General features: G+C 46.8%; 1 protein-coding gene across 1 annotated transcript in view; it reads right to left on the reverse strand.

Moving 5' to 3' along the window:
• Positions 1-2,919: 2,919 nt before the first annotated feature.
• The window catches only part of LOC142787034 (uncharacterized), a 39,056-nt gene continuing 18,952 nt past the window's right edge, over positions 2,920-23,023 (reverse strand). The window contains exons 3-5 of the mRNA XM_075884657.1: positions 22,355-22,500; positions 6,294-6,423; positions 2,920-3,233 (exon numbers count right to left, since the gene is read on the reverse strand). Of these exons, the coding sequence (XP_075740772.1) occupies positions 2,990-3,233; positions 6,294-6,423; positions 22,355-22,500 (520 nt within the window). The 3' untranslated portion in view covers positions 2,920-2,989. The remainder of the gene's footprint in view (positions 3,234-6,293; positions 6,424-22,354; positions 22,501-23,023) is intronic.

A 23,023-nucleotide genomic window follows, 5' to 3' on the forward strand; every position in this document is an offset into this window, starting at 1 on the left:
ACTTTGGAGGCACTGAGTTAGAGTGCCTCGAGCGTGCAGCAGAGGCGAACGAGCACGTCAAGTCACGGGACACGTGAGACATGCGCGCCACCTGGTAGTCTTCTTGCAAAACGAAGCGCGTGGCTCTGAGACGGGTGTGCGCGCCCGTCTCAGAGCTGAGGTCAGGAACGCAAGGCGACGGGTAGGTGCCACCACCATCGAGTCCTAGCAAAGCGTTGGAAACGCTCACCTTTTCGTGCAAGCGTTGCATGGTCAGCGCAGTTTGATAAGCGCTATGGTCCTTAGAATTACTTATGTATGCCTTTTCTAGTAAAAGATGCACATGCAGAATATATACGTGTTGTTATGGTACCCCAAACTAGCGCAATGATAGCTTATTAATTGACAATTGCACAAGTATGAACGCTAAATTTTGAGCAACATAGGTGGGCGCTGCGGATGGGGTCGGCCGTTTCAAGTACCCGGTGCCGTTAATGTGGACAAACAGACAAATGTACAGACAGACAGACAGACAGACAGACAGACAGACAGACAGACAGACAGACAGACAGACAGACAGACAGACAGACAGACAGACAGACAGACAGACAGACAGACAGACAGGCAGGCAGGCAGGCAGGCAGGCAGACCAAAATTTTTGCGTCAAAGGTCCCAAAGAAAGACTATCGTCTTCAAAAAAAAAAAAGAAAACAGTTAGTGACACAAGGGGTGCGCTGGTTACCCGTGGAAAAAAGCGCCCCTGGCTGTGCGATTTTCTCCGCGGAGTTATTACACATGCACAGCGGTTGCATTGGCCGTAAAATTGAGAATGTCCTCAATACTTCGGGTGGCTTTTCGCCACTTACAATGATCACCGAGATCACGCAAGCCATGATCGCTTACCGCACCAGGCAACTGATACCCGTCGTTCCCTGCCAATAAGCGTGCGATGCTTGAACCAGCTCGGGTACCCTGTAATGTCGTGCTATAGAGGTGGCTGTCCCCCTTACTTGTTGGTCGTCGCGTCTTGCGGAGAATTTTTTTTTATTTTAAAACTGCCTATTATGATACACGTAATAACAGGACACTCTCCACTACTTTAATCAATCTGGCGATGTTCAACGTTCACCTAAATGTAAGCTCGCGGGTGTCCTGGCCCTTCATTTGCATCGAAATGCGGTCGCCATGGCCGGCATCCGAAACGTCGCTCCCGAGTTTAGCACGACAACCCTTCCTGCTAAGGAAAAGCAGCACCTACTTCATGAAACATAAAAGACACCATGGCAATTTTTAATGATCACAGCGATCCCGCGAGAAAGGATCGTTTACTGTCGCCGTAGAAATAATACTCGGAGTTCCGTGCGAAAAGCGTGCAATCATCACTTAAGCCACTATAGTGCGTTGTAAATGTATCCTGCTAAAGGTCACCGCACCTCTTACGAGATTATTGTTACGTCTTTGAAGGCCATATTATTATAATTTTTGTTGTCCAAATTTCAGGAGTAACATTACAGCTTCGACTTAAGGACGGACGTGACAGCTTTAAATTGAAGCAAAAACAGAAAGGTTAACTATAGTGGGTACTGGGTCATACTGTCTACAACCGCAAAAGCAAAATGTCGGGGGTCCCGATGGCGCACTGCATAAATAAGGAGCACTTCGTCATTGCGTCCAAATCTCTATACACTATTCCCCACTCATCGATTACCTACTTCGTTGGTGTAACCATGCCTAACCAAACTATGTGGCCCACAACCCAAGCAGCCAAGATGCTCTATTTTGCGGTTCAGCACTGTGTAGGGAACTCGAGTCTGGGGTCATGAGGCCTTTAAAATGCAGAGTTTGGGCGAACCTTTAGGAATGAAGGCCTTTTTCAGGCCCTTTCGGCCAAAGCCAAACATGTAACTACATTTGAATCACATCGCTAAAATATAAATGTCTGAACATGAAGAGCACACTGATCATTTTTCCGCGGTCCCCGCTTCTAAAATACTCACCGTTAGAACAACTATAGCTGCTCCGGTGGTGAGCATTTAGAGTGGCTTTCAAAACTACCTCGTACTAGAGTGGCTTTAACATCTGCGGATGCTGGATGCAAGTGCACCTATTCGAAGAACCAACGAAAAGAGATACCACTTTAATATATTTACGCTGTTCGCCCAACAATCGCTTCCCCAACTTTTCCCTAACTACGACCGAGAACCATCGCCTTTCATGAAACAAAGACTCAATTCATTCCTTCGTTCATTTCTAAAGAAATTACAAAATTTCTAAAGTTAATGCAGCTGCACTTCAGGTTCATATGGTCACCAGTAAGTGCGCTGCAACCCACCCGTGTGGCTGGGCCTTCGCGACGACACAATGCAGATGTGAGACGCGTACAGTTATAGATACTGCTGAGCAAACATCTTGCGGAGCTTCCACGGCGTTGACTCTTGCGTATGAAACATAGCATGGACACACACAATCAGATGCTACTTCTAAAGTTAACTAAGCACATAATGAATATGATGACAATGAATAGACATTTAGCATTAGTTAGCAACCTTTTGAGTTTACGTTTGAAAAACGCCTGTGAGTTGGCTTTTCCGCAGCAATGTTTTCCAAGTAGAAGCCTTTTTCCCAGACAACTTTTGCTGTTCTGACGACGTAGACTGCTCCACATTCCAGCGAAGGTGGGGAGCAAGGAACCTCAAAGGCTTTTCAACGCACACTGCCGGAATGACATGCCTCTTTGTACGCTACGTGCATACGTGGATGAAGAGAATAGTAGAAACGAAATAAACGAAAGGCAGGAGTCAATGACGAATAGTAGAAACAATTTTCCGTCTTGTCTATGATATAGGTTATTTGGTTGAAAACAAAACTTGCTCGCATGTTTTGCAAACTATTTGCAAACTATTTTGCGAACTGTCCGTTCCGTGATTCTGAAGCTCGCGCTGTCGTCAATATCATTAGTTCGATTTATTGGCATCTAATTGCCCCAAACGTTGACAGTCGCAACGTGCTGTCAGGCGTCTATAGCCTCTAGCACTTTGATTAGCGGCGCGATCACGGAGCGTAGGCTCGCGTCCCCCGGTTTGTCGTCGTACTTGATCGCCTTGCACTTCGCGTTTGCCCAGTCGTTCGCGCACAAGATGCCCAGCATATTGCCCTCGTAGTGCTTCAGGAGTCTCTTGACGAAGTCGTGCGCCCCCTTATCACAGGTGCCGCGGATGGCGTCGCTCATGCAGACCTCCAGTTTCTTGTACTTACTGCGCAAGAAAAGGCAGACAAGAGGTGTCAACTCTGTCAACGCGAATGAAACTATACCAATGCAGAACCATTGTATCCTTGTAGCCGCACTAATTGTTGAAACAAGAACAAGTGATTGAGCTATCGTTGATTTCGTGGTTACCACTACTTCTTTTCACTTAGCTGCTGGGCCATAAGAAGCAAAAAAAGTATTTTGCTCAATGAGCTAAGAAGTTTCATTTTTCACCGAACACACTAGTCTTAGCCCGCAGAAGAAATATGCATTCGTGCACACGAGGTTTGTTCCGGTGAGTACTGATCACAAATAGCAGGTTCCTCAGAGAAGCGGTCAAGGACATTTATTGATACGCTACTCTTTTGGGACTTTTGTCTGTCACCATTTGAGGCATGCATATATATATATATATATATATATATATATATATATATATGCAGGCATGGTGGTTGAGTGGCCGTAGCGTTGCATATAGTCTAGTAGATCCTCCGTGAGCGGTCATAACGTGGTTTATTTCGACGTTTCGGCCTAGAGTCTGGCCTTCATCAGGAATAAAGATACAGTTGATGAAGGCCAGACTCTAGGCCGAAACGTCGAAATAAACCACGTTGTGACCGCTCACGGAGGATCTACTAGACTACATATATATATATATATATATATATATATATATATATATATATATATATATATATATATATATACAGAACATGACGGCAATGGCCAAAACTCTCCGAATCGATTGTTCTACAACGAAGAGCAAGCTTTTGAGGCAGTGAGTTGCATGAAACCGACGACGACATTTCGGGGGAAGGGGGGCAGCACGGCAAAGCGACGCGTGCTTGGCAGTCAGAGGGTAAAAATTGGGCTAAACTCTAACCAAACTATAAAACTGGGACAGAAATATAGAAACTGCCTACAGGTTATGTCCGCACGTATGGCCGAAAGTCAAAACCTTATTTGAAGTGAAAACTGACATGTGGGCCTCCATATAAGAGGTCACCATGGAAGGGGCAATGCTTTCGCGCCGTGCTGAGGGACTAACAATACCGCCCCATGGCCGCAATGTTCCGAACCCTGCTCTAAAAACAATGAAGCTGCTTTGTCCTAGTGATGCAAAGCTGGGTTACAGCAGAGCTGGTCAACACGTTCTGGTCCTGGCTTGGCGAGGTGGTGTTCGGTTTTTCCAAGTTTCGCAAGGTAATTTACGTATTGCCTATCAACTTTTTGACTATAAATTGATTTTCAGGACGTATCAGGGATACATTTTCTTTAGTCAGGCCAAGCTCATCCAAGCATCTTGCAGAATTTAGTCATTGATCAGTAATTTTTTATCTTTTGATAGGTTCCCAATTGGCTATGCCTGGGCCTTGTATTGTATAAAAGGCTGTAGTTGAAATATTAGGCCTTTACTATCGTGTGGCCTTCTATTTGGGCCATCGTCAAGACTTCCAAGCATTGTAATAGGTTTATTGGTTACAATTAAGTTAGAGATTTAGTATTTATTGGCATTGGCGGACTATTATTAGGCTTTAGCCATGTATTTGGACTTAGCGTAACACATACGAACATTTTATGCGCTTTAGCGAAAATTGAAGGATTATATATTAGCTGTTGATTTGTTATCGATGGACTACCACTATACTCGGCGAGAACTTATCTTGACATTACAGCGAAAGGACAACGGCAGCAGGGCTTCTGCACATTCGCCTTCCTCCGCAAGTATAGTCCACACCGTCATGTACGTCATGATTCATTTCAAAAACGGGCCCGCGGAAAGGGTGGCGCTAAAACTGGAAAGAAAAGGTAGCCACTCTTCAAATCGAAAGATCATTGTTTTTCACCTATGACTTCCTGCAACTGTTCGAGTCTCATATGAAAGCAGCAATATTTCCGCAAAGCAAATGATAAAATTTTCCAGTAAACTTATCTATTTTTCGCGTGATAGCAGGTATGCGTTTACGTTCTGTATCTTCCACAGTTCTGTCCAGAAATAATGTCGCCTAATGTAGATATTCATGGCGATACTCCCGTACCCGCCGGATCCATCTAGTGTACACCTATTTCCGAGACCGCCAGGCTTGCTGAAGAGTGTCGCGAGCTTGCCAAGATTTTTACGACGCATGAGCAAGAGCGACCGAAAAGTATTCATGATGGCTCCACCCCACGTTCTTTCCTGGTTCCCTCGTATAGCTCTCAATCCTAACCTCTGTAACTGGCCTTTCTTCCAAACTACTTCCGAAATACGAAGGCCCCTACCGTGGTCATCGAGCGCACATCTCCGGCCAACTATCTGATCGAACCAATTGAACAGTCTTCGGACATGCGCCGTCGCGGGCGCAACATCGTCAACGTGGAGCGCCTGAAGGCTTATTATGACCCGCTCGTAGTGACAAGCCGTTAGGTCGCCAGGCAGCTCCCTCTTGGACCCAGGGGTAATTGTAGCGAAGCTTCCGAACTCTGAAATGGGTCGAACTCTGGAGTGCCTTCTTGTGGGTCCACCCAGAAAAAACGCCGTTCGCGCTGCGAGTCCGTGCTTGGCCGTGACAGTCGTCATAGGGAATGATCGCTGGTTGTCGGGTGATGAACGCCTTAACGATGGCTAAGCTTAGCTCAACAAGTTTTAACTATGCTTATGTACACTCGACTGCGCTCTGTTAAGCTTGAATATATGAATTACACAAAGCTAGGTCGAGTTTTCACGAGTGCCGCAAGCAGATCAAAAAGTTTAAGCTGTTCGGCTGTTGGAAATCAAGGAATAGACAACCTGCGATAGAGACATGGTCAGTTAAGGAAAGATCATGTGTAATACGAAGGAATTGTCTCCCAGCAGGATTGATTGATTCAGTCATTCATTCATTGGTTCATTGAGTCATCGATTGAAGTGATTTAATATAATTTCACGAAGTCCCCGCAATCAAACCCATTTTCACAGTTTACCAGCATCTCGAGCAGCATGACACCCACCACAACTTTTATTCTTCGCGACAGGAACGATGCTAGCTGAGCACAATGAACTTACATCCACACGTGCTTAGTTAGGTCGCTGGAGTGACCCACTTACCAGCAGCCACCGGTGATTCGCTGTCTCGGCTCCAACCTCGAGGCGACATCCAGGTCCATGATGAAGTTTTTGACGCAGGTGTGGAACTTAGAGCCCACCTTGTTCAGGCATGGAGCGTACTTTGTAAAGTCTGCATGCATAAAAAAAACAAAAAAACGTTCGTCATCTTCAGGGCTTGAATCAAACGACTACGATGTATTTCGGTACAATGACACATTTTCACTCACTAAGAACTTAAACACCACTGCAATGCTTACACTGATGCTCCGTTTCGCCAGCTCAATGGTGTTAGTGCCATTGCCGCGACTCTTTTCACATAATTTGTGGAGCGAGCGTGTGTCCCAGTGGAAAAGAAAGGGGAACCGACCAGGCACGAAATGGGGCGCAAGAAATGCACGGAAACCGCAACAATGAAGAAGACCATGGTTATCGACAGTAGCACCGACCTCTCCTTATATACGTTTAACAGAAGAAGCGCTGTCCCCGAATTCAGCTAAGGCCGTCTTTACTTGGCTTTCGTTTGACGCTGAAGGTAACGCTTCTCTTTCGTTCAATAAGTGAGAATGATAAAGGGGAAACAACAATTAGTCAGTCCCACACATACTCAAATACGCAACATTTACGCCATATCCTCACCACTCTGCGACGAATTTACTTATGTTCTGATGAAGGCCGGACCCGCGGCCGAAACGTCAATAAAATCAATTCGTACGTGCGTCTTCTTCCCTACGGATAATCTTACCCTGACCCAGCATCACTTTTGTTTTTTTTTGTTTTTAGTATATATATATATATATATATATATATATATATATATATATATATATATATATATATATATATATATATATATTAATGAGATATAACAGACAGTAATGCCAAGGAATGTACAGGGGAAGTTATTATACCAATGGAATGTAAAAATAAGAAGAAAGAAAAGTGGATGAATAAATTACCAACTGTGAGCTGGTAATTTTTTCATCCACTTTTCTTTCTTCTTATTTTTACATTCCATTGGTTCTAATAACTTCCCCTGTACATTCCTTGGCATTATTGTCTGTTATATCTCATTATTATTGTGTTAAAACACGGAAAAACGAGCCCTTAGGTATACACTTGTTTCCCTTATATATATATATATAAATTTGTCAGCGTGTTTGTCACGGAAGTAATGTCTTCCTTAGGAAACTGGCGTGACGAAATAGAAATGATGGTGTGGCCCAATAAATTGAGAGAAAAGGCGGGCATTCTTGTAAAGTCATCTATGGCTGTTCTTTACCGACGAATTCCCGCAACAATTTCAGTCTCATAATATATAAAGCACCATTTATTTAAACAAGGCAAATGAGAACTTTTTCAATTAACTTGAATACTACGTTAAGGGGTATTAGTAAGCAGGCACTTTGGTTTTGCAGCTTCCACAGTGCTTTCAAGAAAACTTGTCATCAAGTATAGTTCTTGGCTTTGTTCTGTAGAGCGTAAAAATAGGAATTCATGTCGTTCGTCAAAGAAATTCTATATTGTAATTCCCGCCTGCGTATGCACACCCCTTGTTGAGTACAATGACAATAAACATGGGAGCAAAATAAAAAAAATAAATAATATAGAATAAAAATGTTCTATAGCCCTAATCTCTTCTTTAAAGTGAAACATTTTATGCCTGCTTGTCAGCACTGCACGAAAGCTACATTTCTGGTACATTCCAGTGTCGGCCTTGGATCCGCGCTACATTATTTGCAAGTCTCGGCTTTCTTTCTGGTGCCATGTGCACTGAAGCGCACGCTTCAAAGTAATGTTATCGAGAAAACTCTAGTGAGCGTCGCTTATGTCATCAGAGCCTTAGCTTCAGGACATCAGCAGATTCTATTTGCCAATAAACCACACACGTACGAGGAAACGTGTACAAAGCGCACCAAGTGAAAAGTGATATGCCGCAGGACTCAGTGGCTGTAAGCTCGTCGGATGGATGAAATTCCATCCCGTTAACAAAGAGCCACCTTGTACTTGCCTCGACGATAGCCGGCCATATATATATATATATATATATATATATATATATATATATATATATATATATATATATATATATATATATATATATATATATATATATATATATATATATATATATATATATATGTGTGTGTGTGTGTGTGTAGTTCGTTTTTATACTAATATTTATGTCTTCGAAAAATCAGGAAAAAATAGACCATCTCCCACAGAAGGAAACCGCGATGGATTGCGAAGCAGCGGCGGTGTGCATGGCGCTGACCCGGTGGAGTCGCTGCGTATGTGTCGTGATCGGGCAGTCGAGCAACAGAAGATACACATCCTCGTCGACGAGGCCACACAAACATGTTGACGATGGTGCACGCTGAATACATCGTAAGAAGTACTTTGCGGAAGCACATGCGAGTCTTGGGTGATGTCTGAGTGAGCCGATACGTCTTAAAAGCTGAGGCTCTAATTTGCACTCAATATTAGGCTCAACCGCGTGCAGGATGGATTCCCTTGTGGTCTCTGAGAGAGAGGTCGGTCAGTGAAATTCACGTTTTGGTTTTTCGTAAATTCAGCGCACTGATATACACAAATGAGGTGGGTAGCTCTGTAACACCTACATAATGTCGGGTCCTGGCACGTAGTTTGATAAGAAACGATTCCTTCAGGAACCCGTTAAGAGCGGCTTGAATCTGACTTTGTGGCTTTGACATTACATCATCATCACCATCATCATCATCATCATCATCATCATCAGCCTGACTACGTCCACTGCAGGACAAAGGCCTCTCCCATGTTCCGCCAGTTAACCCGGTCCTGTGCTTGCTGCTGCCAATTTATACGCGCAAACTTCTTAATCTCATCTGCCCACCTAACCTTCTGTCTCCCCTTAACCCGCTTCCCTTCTCTGGGAATCCAGTTAGTTACCCTTAATGACCAGTGGTTATCCCGTCTAAGCGCTACATGCCCGGCCCATGTCCATTTCCTCTTCTTTATTTCAACTATGATACCCTTAACCCCCGTTTGTCTCCTAATCCACTCTGCTCTCTTCTTTTCTCTTAAGGTTACACCTACCATTTTTCTTTCCATTGCTCGCTGCGTCGTCCTCAATTTAAGCTGAACCCTTTTTGTAAGTCTCCAGGTTTCTGCTCCGTAGCTAAGTACCGGCAAGATACAGCTGTTATATGCCTTCTTCTTGAGCGATAGTGGCAATCTACCTGTCATAATTTGAGAGTGCTTGCCGAATGTGCTCCACCCCATTCTTATTCTTCTAGTTTCAATCTCGTGGTTCGGCTCTGCGGTTATTACCTGCCCTAAGTAGACATAGTATTTTATAACTTGAAGTGCACTATTACCTATCTCGAAGCGCTGCTCTTTTCCGAGGTTGTGGTACATAACTTTTGTTTTCAGCAAATTCATTTTAACACCCACCTTTCTGCTCTCCTTGTCTAACTCCGTAATCATGAGTTGCAATTCGTCCCCTGAGTTACTCAGCAATTCAATGTCATCGGCGAAGCGCAGGTTACTAACGTACTCTCCATTAACTCTTATCACTAATTTTTCCCAATCTAGGCTTCTGAAAACTTCCTGTAAGCACGCTGTCAATAGCATTGGGGCGACTGTGTCCCCCTGCCTTACACCCTTCTTGATTGGTATTCTGTTGCTTTCTTTATGAAGCACTATGGTAGCAGTTGATCCCCTGTAGATTTCTTTCAGGATGTTTCTATATACTTCCTGGACGCCCTGGTTCCGCAGTGTCTGCATGATGGCTGATAATTCCACTGAATCAAACGCCTTCTCATAATCTATGAAGGCTATGTATATTGGTTGGTTATATCTGAGCATTTCTCTATTACCTGATTGATAGTGTGAATGTGGTCGATTGCTGAGTAGTCTGTTCAAAATCCTGCTTGTTCCTTTGGTTGATTGAATTCTAATGTTTCCTTTACTCTGTTAGCAATTCCCTCTGTAAATAGCTTGTATACTACAGAGAGCAAGCTGATCGGCCTGTAATTCAAGTCCTTGTAATCTCCTTTTTTATGTATTAAGATTATGTTAGCGTTCTTTCAAGACTCTACTACTCTTCCCGTCAGGAGACACCTCGTAAACAGGGTAGCTAGTTTTTCTAACACAATCTGTCCTCCATCTTTCAGCAGATCTGATGTTACCTGATCCTCACCAGCAGCTTTGCCTCTTTGCATGCTCTCCAAAGCTTTTCTGACTTCTTCTATCATTACTGGTGGGGTGTCATCCAGGTTACTGCTAGTTCTTATAGTATTAAAGTCGTGGTTGTCTCGGCTACTGTACAGATCTCTGTAAAACTCCTCCACTATTTTAACTATCCTATTCATATTGGTAGTTATTTTGCCTTCTTTGTCCCTTAGTGCATACATCCGACTTTTGCCTATCCCAAGTTTTCTCTTCACTGCTTTGACGCTTCCTCTGTTTTTCAGAGCGTGTTCAATTCTCTCTATGTTATACCTTCTTACATCGCATATCTTACGTCTATTAATCAACTTCGAAAGCTCTGCCAGTTCTATTTTGTCTATTGTACTTGACACTTTCATGATTTGACGCTTCTTCATTAGGTTTTTCGTTTCCTGGGAAAGCTTGCCAGTGTCCTGTCTAACTACCCTGCCTCCAACTTCCACTGCACACTCCGTAATGATACTCGTCAGATTATCATTCATTGTATCTACGCTGAGGTTAGTTTCCTCACTAAGAGCCGAGTACCTGTTCTGCAACGACACTCTGAATTCCTGTACTTTCCCTCTCAGTGCTAGCTCATTGATTTGCTTCTTGCGTATCAGTTTCTGTCGTTCCTTCTTCAAGTCTAGGCGAATTCGAGACCGTACCATTCTAGGGTGTTATGCCAGCGAGTCCTCGTCAAACGACCGTGCCTCTGAAAAAGGCAATCTGGGTCAAGGCCAGCCCGCAGTCTGCCTGGCGCGATCACCTCGACGGCGTGAACACGCGCGGCGCTCCTCTGGCCCACGTGCAGTGAGTCAGTTGCGCACGTGACAGCGAGCCGGCGTCCTCGTGTCAGGTGGTCTGACGCATGGCGCGGCGGCCCCATTGGCGGAATCTGCCCGGACGACCAGCGGCGCTTCTGATTGGACATTTTGGTTGGACCCGGTGTAAATAAAAGAAGCCCTGCGGCGCGTCGCGATCGGCGGTCCTATGTGAGAGGCGTCCCCGTGTCGGAGTGCCGACATGTGTGTGAGTCAGCGGTCTTAGGCGAAAGGCTGAACTATGTGTTAGAGAGAAGAGCTCGGCTCTTCGAGTCTCTGTCGGCCCCAGTGCCGAAATTGTAACGCCTCTGTATATATGCTGTACATAAACCTTGTTTGACTCACCGTCGTCTCGTCCGCTCGTCTGATCAGCTCTGCGCAGAAGCAGTCGCGAGCTGAGAAACATACGCTACCAAACGGCTGGTGACCTTCCCGGCGGAGTCGGAAGCAGTGGCGCCTTCGGCACCGTGTTGGCGTCGCCGTCTTTCGCAACAGTGGTGGCTTCGGCGGGATTGGTCCGTCGTTCGCAACAGTGGTTGGCAGCTGCGGGATCGGCCGGCGTCAGCGACATCGATGCGGTGAGTGCCTGATGTTTTCCCCTCAGTTCACCAGACTACTCTAGCTCAGGTTGTAGTAGTTTAGAGAAAGGGCTGTGTGAAGCATTGAAGTGAGCTTTGATCGTTTCAAGCCAAGTTGAAGTGCTTTGAAACCAAAGTTAATGCGGAGGTGGTAAACACGGGAGGGTGAAAAATTGCTTGCGCGTCTTGCTAGTAGGCTTATAGTGGGTACGGCAAGTAGATTCTTAACAGGGGCAAACAGCAAGAGGCTAGTGTGAACGATGGAGAACCTTAAAGTGAAGGAACTCATCGAAATTTGTGAGGAACTCGGCATTACTTTGGGCCGTGCGAAACGAAAGCAAGCGATCCTTGAGATCATGAAGGATGAGGGAGTGTCGGCTGAGGAAGTCGATGAGGCCTGGGTGGATATCAAAGCACGCCGTGAGGAGGCTGAAAGGCGAGAAGTAGAAGCTCGCGAACGTGAAGAGGCTGAAAGGCGCGAACGTCGCGAGCGCGAGGAGGCCGAGAGACAGGAGCGCCTCGAGATGAAACGAATAGAATTGGCAATCCTACAGTGTTCGCAGGCGCCTAGCGCAGCTTCTCCGACGATTCAGGTCAGCGGTATTAGAATTCGGGACCAACTGCCACCGTTCGTAGTAGGCGAGGACATGGCGAAGTATCTCGTCAAGTTTGAACACGTCTGTGAGCGAAACGCTTTGGAGCGGTGTCTTTGGGCGCGGAACCTGTTAGCTCTTCTTCCCGGCGAAGTGTCCGACGCGATAACTTGCTTGTCGAGGGAAGCGTTTGAGAGCTATGACGAGGTTAAGGAAGTGCTCTTAAGACGTTATAAATTGTCACCCGAGGCTTTCAGGCAAAGGTTCCGGTATGCTAGAAAGGGGAATGAGTCACACGTTGACTTCGCGTTTCGTCTTAAAGCCGATTTGATTGAATGGCTCAAGGGCGAAGGTGTTTATGACGACCGCGATAAAGTGGTGGAATGCGTTGCATTGGAGCAATTCTACCGCTGCATCGAGGAGGATGTCAAACTTTGGCTGCAGGACAGACTTGGGGACGTACAGTTAAACAAGGCAGCTGAGTTAGCTGAGGAGTATTATACTCGCCGAAAGTTGCATAGCAGGGCAGCGCGCGTAGAAAAGGATGAAAGGAAAGAGGGCTTTTCAAGGAAACCTGATCAACGGAAACCCGCTCCGCACCGTAATTTCAAGAAGGACCCGTCTCTTACGAAGGACAGTGTAGGGGAAGGGCAAACAGAAGCGGAGAAATCGAGTGAGGTTTCTACCACACAGGCATTAGAACCGGAAAACAAACGGAAGCCGCTAATCTGCTACAACTGTAAAAAGGAAGGGCACATCGCGAGAAACTGTCAGGAAAAGTTTGCCTTCGCAACGATCCGAGAATCAGAAAAAAACATGCGGTTGTTGGAGCCGCATCTCCAAGAAATTAGGGTCAATGAGAAAACGTGCCGAGCACTTAGAGACTCAGCGGCAACCATGGACGTTGTCCATCCTTCATTGGTGTCTCCGGATGACTTCACAGGAGAATGCGCGTGGATCAGGCAAGTCGCCGAGGAGCAGAGTGTTCGCTTACCAATCGCCACCGTTGTCATTGAAGGCCCGTTCGGTAAGCTTTGCACCGAAGCGGCTGTGTCTGCCGCGCTGAATGGTCGTTTTTCTTATCTTTTCTCCAACAACTCGGAGCAGCTTCTCAAAGAGCAGGGCAAATCGTTCTTCCCCAACTTAGCGTGCATGGCTCCCACGCGATCGCAAGCGCGAAAGCTTTCGCGGAAGCTTGACTTGGTTCCATGCGGTGAACTCTCAAGTGACCTTGTCGGCGGGTCGACGGAACCCCAGAAAGGAAATTTTCCGCATGAGTCATGTGAGCAGTCACGCGAGCGGCCCGTCGCGGGAGCGGCCGGCGCGGTATGCGCTGGGGGAGACGACGTGGCGCCATTGAGTCAGAGCGAGAGGGTTGCAACGCTCTCGCCTGTTGCGGAAAGTTGGAGCGAGCTGCCGAGAGTTGATCGAGAGACGCTCATTCGAGGGCAGAGTGAGGATCTCTCGATTGAAGCGCTAGTGGAAAGCCAAATTGAAGCGCTCGTGGAAAGCCAGAAAAACGCGGCAAAAGTGCTGTCGAAGGAGCACTACGAGAAATCAGGGAAGAAGCGCGCTTTTGAAGTTGATAATCAGGTAATGCGGCTGCAGCCACCCAAAAAGAACAAGCTTGAGGTTGATTGGGAAGGGCCCGCCACAGTATTATCGAAGCCTTGCGATACAACTTATGAGGTGCAAGTAGGAAGGCGGCAGAACAAAATTTACAACTTGATGAAACCCAATGTTCAACATCAAGCGGTCGTAAATCAGCTGTTGAAGGCTTCAGAGGAAGAGGAAGCAGAAAATTTGAGTTCTAGTGAGGTGATCGAAGGGGGATCGAAAGTAATCCGGGAGCAGATAAACCTAGCGCCTAGCTTAAGTGAAGGAGGACCTGAGAAAGAGGACCTGAGAAAGATTGTTTCCGAGTTTGGGTATGTGTTGTCGGACCGTCCCGGAGACACGACGGTGATCGAACACGATATCGAGCTAAGCGGTGAGGAGTCAATCAGTAGCAAGTCGTATCGTTGTTCCCCTGTGCAACGTCGCAAGTGTGAGCCGCTCTTGGTGCCGCATAGGTATCGTCGCCTAAAAGTGGCCGGTTACTGAGGTGGAGCATGTTGCTCCACAGCGCAACTTTGACGTTCGCTAAAGAAAAAAAAAAGGAAAGGTAAACGTTAATGCAGGTGCATTAAGCAGTGCGTTTAGTTAGTACCTTCTCAACCTTTCGGTTTCTGGCAGGCGATTCGGGGCAAAATTTTGACCTCATCACGACCTGGGCTGAGCGCTCTCGTTCAGAGTGATCTCAAGGGGCCAACTTTGTGGTATTCTAATTCGTTACGTTGTTGTACGTGAAAAAAAAAATTGAGTTGTCATTTTAAGAGTCTTTTGTCCCACATGTGCCTCTTGATGTAGAGGGAACAAAATTCCCATAAACACGTAGATAGGTATATGTTGTACTATACTTTGTCTGGTGTTCTGTCGGGTGACCGAAGGCACTTGCGTGTGTCGTGTGTTGTCTGTTGTCGATCCGTTCTTGGCAAGTTGCAGAACCATCGACAAGTGCTGAAACCTAAGATGGTCAGAAGAGACGAGTGAAGCTGGTCAGCAAGTTGTGGCGACAAGCCAGTGGGGCTGGGATCCGTCTTCAAAATGGGATGTGTTCCCGGAACAGTCTGGAGCTGTAGTCTCCCCATGGCCCTGGAGGCGAACCTGGAGGGACCTGGCGAACGAGCGCACCTGACATCCGAGCCCCGTGGAAGCAGCTCGTCTTTCCGGTGCATTGTCTGGCGGCGGGGGTGCTGTTATGCCAGCGAGTCCTCGTCAAACGACCGTGCCTCTGAAAAAGGCAATCTGGGTCAAGGCCAGCCCGCAGTCTGCCTGGCGCGATCACCTCGACGGCGTGAACACGCGCGGCGCTCCTCTGGCCCACGTGCAGTGAGTCAGTTGCGCACGTGACAGCGAGCCGGCGTCCTCGTGTCAGGTGGTCTGACGCATGGCGCGGCGGCCCCATTGGCGGAATCTGCCCGGACGACCAGCGGCGCTTCTGATTGGACATTTTGGTTGGACCCGGTGTAAATAAAAGAAGCCCTGCGGCGCGTCGCGATCGGCGGTCCTATGTGAGAGGCGTCCCCGTGTCGGAGTGCCGACATGTGTGTGAGTCAGCGGTCTTAGGCGAAAGGCTGAACTATGTGTTAGAGAGAAGAGCTCGGCTCTTCGAGTCTCTGTCGGCCCCAGTGCCGAAATTGTAACACCTCTGTATATATGCTGTACATAAACCTTGTTTGACTCACCGTCGTCTCGTCCGCTCGTCTGATCAGCTCTGCGCAGAAGCAGTCGCGAGCTGAGAAACATACGCTACCAAACGGCTGGTGACCTTCCCGGCGGAGTCGGAAGCAGTGGCGCCTTCGGCACCGTGTTGGCGTCGCCGTCTTACGCAACAAGGGTCACTGCATCGTACCTTGCCAACCACTTCCACATCCTGCACGATTCCTGGGTGTGCACTCATTGTAAAGTCTATTTCGTTCTTATTTTTGCCATTAGGGCTCCTCCATGTCCACTTGCGGTTTTCTCGTTTTCGGTAGAAGGTATTCAAAATCCATAAATTATTGCGTTCTGCGAATTCTACTAGTAGCTCTCCTCTGGCGTTTCTAGTACCGATGCCATAATCTCCTACTGCCTGGTCTCCAGCCTGCTTCTTCCCTACCTTTGCATTGAAGTCACCCATTACTATAGTATACTGTGTTTTCACCTTTCTCATTGCCGATTCCACGTCTTCATACAAGCTTTCAACTGAAGCGTCATCATGGCTGGATGTAGGCGCGTAAGCCTGTACTACCTTCATTTTGTATCTTTTATTCAGTTTAATTACAATGCCTACCACCCTTTCATTATTGCTATAGTATTCCTCTATGTTGCCAGCTATGTTTCTGTGAATAAAGAACCCCATTCCCAGTTCTCTTCTGTCTGCCAATCCCCGATAGCAAAGGACGTGCCCATTCTGTAGCACCGTATAGGCCTCATCTGTCCTCCTAACCTCACTGAGCCCTATTGTATCCCATTTTACACCTTCTAGCTCCTCGAATAGTGCAGCTAGACTTCCCTCACTAGATAAGGTTCTAGCGTTAAACGTTGCTAAGTTCAGGTTCCAATGGCAGCCTGTCCGGATCCAGAGAATCTTAGCACCCTCTGCTGAGTTGCAGATCTGACCGTCGCCATGGTCAGTTGTTTCGCAGCTGCTGGGGACTGAGGGCCGTGAGTTATTTGACGTATGCATGTCGGAGGTAGTGGCCAGATACTGCACCAGGGTGGCCAATCCTTCTCTGGTGAGGGAGTGCGTTCCCGGCGGTGGTTACCGGTGAGTCCGCACCCCGGACCTCTTAATGCAGTTCTATCAACACGCTGATTTTTTTAATCCGGTTGGGAACTGCGCGGCACCGAGATTTGAACCACGGACCTCTTGCATGCGAGACGGATGCTCTAACCACTACGCCATCGCCGCACGACTTTGACATTACATCTCTGTGAAATCGCACGATAGGGCAGGACAACGTAGGTGCGCAACTTGAAACAATGATGTTTTCTTAGGTCAATTAGATGCCTTGTGAATGTTGAAAAGTTGACTGACAACGCTCCTCAAAAGTCAACACCAGTGATGATGAAAATCATAAATGAGCATGTCAACAGATGGCGTCATCACGACGTCGCCGTGGCGTCCTATATAGCTGCGCCATGTGATGTTGTCGTCACAAGAAAGCAAATCAAATCGTTGCTTGGTGACAGGTGCACCAATTATCCAGGCAATTATCCAGGGTTCGGTGCTAGAAAATCGGGAAGCCCCTGGGTTTTTGCATTCAAGAGTTAAACACGGCAGCAACATCCTCTGCCTAGTGCTCACTTCAACCACTCAGAGCTGCTTTTTATTTTATGATGTCCCTCGAGGATGTACTGCGGAACCGTTCAACTTTATTTGGTTTTTTTTTTGCTTTTTCTTTCTTCCCTCTTTTTCTTACCTTTTGGAAATTTTGCTGTTGTTTTGCTCTCACTTTATTTCTATTGATTTCGTCCCCTCTTCTTATCTCTGTCTTTATTTTTCTTTCTCTTTTTGTTGCCTTTCCAATTCTTTCTTTCCTTTATTGTTCCCTTTATATTTCATGTATGCTTCCGTTTTGCCTCTATCTTTATTATATGTGGTCTCACCTACGTTACGTCAAGCCATGACAGTATGAAGCAGCCCGATCCCTAAGGTGTCTCGCACATATCCTCATCGAGGCACTCAAAGAAACAGAGGAAACAAGTTGAGCCGCATCTACGAAGCAAGTGATGCTGAAGAAGGCTCGTCTAGAGGTTGAATTTGGTAAACCGTGAATCCCCCGTACATGCATCCGCTTCACCGTCATACAAAGACGTGTCCTATCCATTTTTTTTTCAAACCTCCTTGCCCTATCAGGGGCAGGCAAGGTTTAAGACATTAAACTCCAACAACAACAAAACAACAACATTATTATTGTTATTATTATTATTATTATTATTATTATTATTATTATTATTATTATTATTATTATTATTATTATTATTATTATATTATTATTATTATTATTATTATTATTATTATTATTATTATTATTATTATTATTATTATTATTATTATTATTATTATTATTATTATTATTTCTTTTTGCGGCGTCTTCACTCCCCGTATTCCGCGATAATCAGAGGATTCGACCGGAAGTCGCAAGCGCCCCGAGCCTCTGAATGGTGCCAACCATAGAGTTTCATACAATTATTGTACGAAACTCTATGGCGCCAACAATGGGCGCGCCAACGGACGCCCGTCCCGTCGGAGTTCGCGTTCTGAGAGCGTTGCGTCGCTTGCACAGCGTACAGAAACTCCCTGTCCTTGCCCTTCACATGCAAGCTGATCTCAAGGCAACGCACACCATGAAAATATTAGAACAGCAAGTTTCTAAAATCACGCATATGATCCACCGCATCACCTACCGAAGGCATGGACTTCAGGAGCAAGACATTCTACGTACAATTAATGCCTGCATAGTAAGTCGCAACACCTACCACGTCCCTTATGAAACCCTAACGCCTGCGCAAGAGAGAAGACTGGACATTCTCCTCCGTAGAGCCGTCAAGGCGGCGCTTGGACTACATACGTAGGCATTCACCAACCGTCTCCTAGCCATGTGTGTAAACAACAACCTGAGGGAACTAACCTACGCACAACTTAATAGTCAGCTGCGAAGACTCCGCAGCACCCAAGTGGGAGAGTGGCTACTCGTCAGGCTAGAGTACCCTCCGGATCGAGGTGGATACAGCACATCAGGGAAACAGCTACCCACTGACTTTCGAGAAAGAATTAAAGTCGCGCCACTTCAACGCAATATGCACATTGAGCGCAACGCTCAGTGACGGCGGGCAAGGGTAAAAAACCTCACGTGCCTCATCAATCAGTCTCCTCCAAGCACTCTCTTATACTGCGACGCCGCTAGACACCACTGCCGCAGTTTTACAGTTGAAGCAGTGGTGACCAATGATCATGACGTAGTAGCCTCAATCAGTGTACCTACAAAGAACATATCTGAAGGCTAAGAGTGTGCCGTCGCTCTGGCGATTTTCCACGCTGCCATAAGCTTTCCTCACACAAATGTTATTCTAAGGCTTACGCATTCAACGGATACCTGCCGTGCCTTCACACGGGGCATTGTCTCACAGCACACACACCGAATTTTGAACACCGCATTCCACACGCCACACAAGTTCAGACGTGTCTGGACCCCTGGGAACGCCTCTCTCCCCGGTCATGCCTGCGCTCATGCAGCTACCCGAGCACTCACTAACCGGGATCCCGAGGAAGAGCTGTCCAACCCAGATGAGGACACAAACACGGAACTTCTAGGATATCGAGACGCTCAATTAGTATAGACGAGAAGGCATTCGGTACCCTCCACCACACCACACGCTCACACGAGAAGATGCAACTGCGGTGCGTCAACTGCAGCGAACAAATTTCCACACCTCTATTTCCTCCACATCCTCCATCCCACTTCTTACCCTGACAAATGCCCGGGCTGTGGAGCGGTACTAACGTTATTTCCCATAACGCTGGAATGTGAGCGTGCGCCTGCCAGGCGCTCTGCCCACTCCACTCCTATTCCTACCCTACAAGACTGGGAGGCCATGCTGCGTGATGAAAGCCCGAGTAGCCAGAGGGCGCTGGTGCGGCGGGCGCGAGACGTAACAGCGGCTGTTGGAGCTCTGAACTGAGAGCCCCACCCAACATTTATCTATGATTGAATTGAAAAGCTTCTCTCTCTCTCTCTCTCTCTCTGTCTTGCACTGCGTGTCCTCTCATGCAAGAAGAGAGATGCACGCATCCATTCTGAGCCAGTCATTTGCTCCAGAGGGAGCGTGGTTACGATGGCGGGATGGATGAACAAGGCTGGAGCATTAGGAGCAAGCACCTAAAAGACTCCTTTTTGGCTTGAGAACGTGCTCAATATGTGGCAGGTGACCATGCTATTTATGGTTTTGCCTGCGTTAAGCCAAGCTACGATGGTATGCCACAGTCATAGTTCCCAAAATGCTTCTCACTTAAAACTCGGAGGGTGCTTGAGCTTAGTCTTGACGAGTAAAACGCAATAGCATAATCCATCCCTCTGCGCATTGACTTCAATATAAGCCCAGCTTTGGTTCACGTGCATTTCCGAATCATCCGCATGAAAACGAATGCCTGTGCGCGTAACATTAGCAGTTTCAAGCTATCCTGTAATGCATTTTGCATGTAAAGCTGCGAAGACTTCATTACGCCATAATTCTACCTTTTGAGAACAAGCGAGCACAGTCATACGCAAGGCAGCCTGAGAGCCCACACAGCTGCTCACGTTGTTGATGCTTTTGCTGATGATGATTAGATATGCCTGCGCGCTCTGTGTGCCTTCGAAACACTTCTTTGCGTTACGCGTTAGTGTATCCGAAACACCCTTCTCCGCGTGATTCACTGCTTCTTATTCACGTAAGCCTTTCTAGATTTTTCGGTCACGGACAACACCCACTTTTCACTAGCAACCAACGACATGGACGCCGCCGCTGACACTACGCTGATAGCTAAACTTCTAAGGAAAGAGCTGCGTGATGCTATCGCGCTAAAAAAGAAAAGATCGTGCTCGCCTTTGAGTCGTTGCAACCAAGCGCACAACGAATACAGTGAGTCGTTTAATAAGGCGAAAGCCTTCGATACTTCCCCAAATACGAAAGTCGGCGGTTCACGTCAGCAGCCTTCACACGAGTAATGCGAAATACCGCCATCGTGTGATGACATCATCACGACGTGTCATGTTACGAAAATTTGTGACGTCAGTATGTCATAACGTGACATCACTTGATGACGTCGACACATTAAGTGGTCGCTTGGTGAAACGTATACCTATCACGGAGGCCACGAAAAACAGTGTGAGGCCAGAAGGCCTCCAATTCATCCCATCTTGGAGGCAGCAGGAAACGAGGTTAGGCGCACAAAACTTTCACAAGATGGTGTAGGTGATCACTGAATCGACTCAGAAGCAAAACAAGATTACTTTCGCCTTAAAGTTGTCCCAGACGATTGCTTAAGAGGCTCCGGAAGCTATATTGATTACGAATGGATGATGTATGGATGAAAAACTTTTATTGGGGTCCTGAAGGATTCCACCCCCGTTTTATAGGGGTCGCGGGTTGCTCCATCTTGGGAAGGGGAGGCCTAGCCTCACCGCCGCATCGTGTGCCTTCTTGACAGCCTTGAGTTTTTGTATGAAAACAACAGTCGTGAGCTATACATAAAAGAAATTTTCAGAAAATTCTCAATTTTTTTGTAAAGAGGGGCACCTCCAGAGCATGTGGTTAAAGTGAGTGAGAACAACTTTATTATTGTCTAGTGCAGACGCTGAGTTTGCCACGCGTCACCCGGCTACTCCCACGCGGGGGCCGGCAGGTCTAGCCTGATGGCCCTGTCGCGGGCACACTGGACGGCCAGGATTTGGTCATGAAGTTCTGGGCTGTGCAGAAGCGCATCCCACTCGGGTTTGCTATAAGTCGGTCCAAGCGACCAGCACTCCCAGAGCATGTGTGCTAACGTAGCGGTCTGCCCGTAAGCGGCGCAGGTGGCATCGGGGGAATTTGTGAGGATAAATTGCATTTAGGTATGCTAACGACGGGTACGAATGGGTTTGAAGTAAGCGCAACGAGACGGCCTCTGCTATATTGAGTTTTGAATGTGGCATTGGGAATGCCCGCCTCTCCATGTAGTAATACTTGGTAATCTCGTTGTGTGTAGTAGGTGTGTCTAAAATCACTGCGATTGTGGCAGTCTGGACAACGTTCTGAAATGTCGGAGTAATGGCTATAGGTTACGAGGCTGGGTATGTTACCGTCTGAAGCATGCCAAGAAAGATTGCCTGTGGCCTATACAACTTTTCGTGTGGCAATGGAAAGGACCTACCTCCTAATTTATAGTGCTTTGTGATCTCGTTGAAGGTATTCAAAATGTCCCCAAAATGAAGGTTGAGGCTGATTCCTCTGTCTGAGAAGCACAAGACCCAGCGCGGTAAGTGAAGCATCGTGCCTTGGAGTGGGCTAGCTCGTTGACATCATTTAAAATATTAACTAACAAGTAATATTTATTTATTTAATTAAGTAAACAAAGTAACCTTCTGAAGACACGTTCTAGGTAACGAAATCGTCAGATGGTAGGACAGAGCAGCGAGCAGTAACACATAGGATAGCACCGTAGAAAAGGTTTTCTTCTTCGTAAGGCACACCCCCACTATCCATTGCTGCCGCAGTACAATTTATTGTTCACCGTATACTTGCAAAGCGCACCTCTCAAGGTGGTGTTCACTCACCGTCACGGTACGAGCTCGACTTGAAGCAGCGTTCCATGATCTCCTTCTTAATGTCGTCCAGAAAGTGGTCGGCATGGCCCCGGGTCATGCCTCTCGTGCATCTCTGGACGTAATCACGGCTCCAGACCTGCGCCTCAGACTGGGACCTGCGTTGCGCGACCCGCCACACGATTGAAAAGACGATTGCAGTGTGGTTTTTACGGGCAATCTTGTTTTTTTTTTTAAGCGTTTTCGATCACAGAATGTAGTCCACGTACAATGCAACTAAGATCCACCAGGAAGCCTGTGGTTGTGCGGTGTGTTTGAAGTGGTACGAAGACTTTCAACGATTGTTTCGACGCGAAAGCGTTAAACAGCTTGTTTCGTATAAATTAGTCGTGGGCGTCGTCAGTTTTCAGCGAGAAATTACCATCTTATGCGTGAGTGAAAAATCGAGAACAATGTGAATAAAATCCTGGGTCAGATTGGGGATCTAAGCCGGGTCATTCTGTTCCGACTGGTGATCGCACCCAGGTCGTTTGCGTGGCAAACAAATATTTGACGACGCAACCACGTATATACTTGTGAATACAGTTAAAATAACTTCCTCTGCTTAGAGATGCAGTGAAAGTAACTTTCTTGCTTTACAAGTACACACGTCTTGCATACATGCTTCACAATACAACACCA

This window comes from Rhipicephalus microplus, unplaced genomic scaffold, assembly GCF_043290135.1.
Source record: "Rhipicephalus microplus isolate Deutch F79 unplaced genomic scaffold, USDA_Rmic scaffold_42, whole genome shotgun sequence".
Taxonomy (NCBI): domain Eukaryota; kingdom Metazoa; phylum Arthropoda; class Arachnida; order Ixodida; family Ixodidae; genus Rhipicephalus; species Rhipicephalus microplus.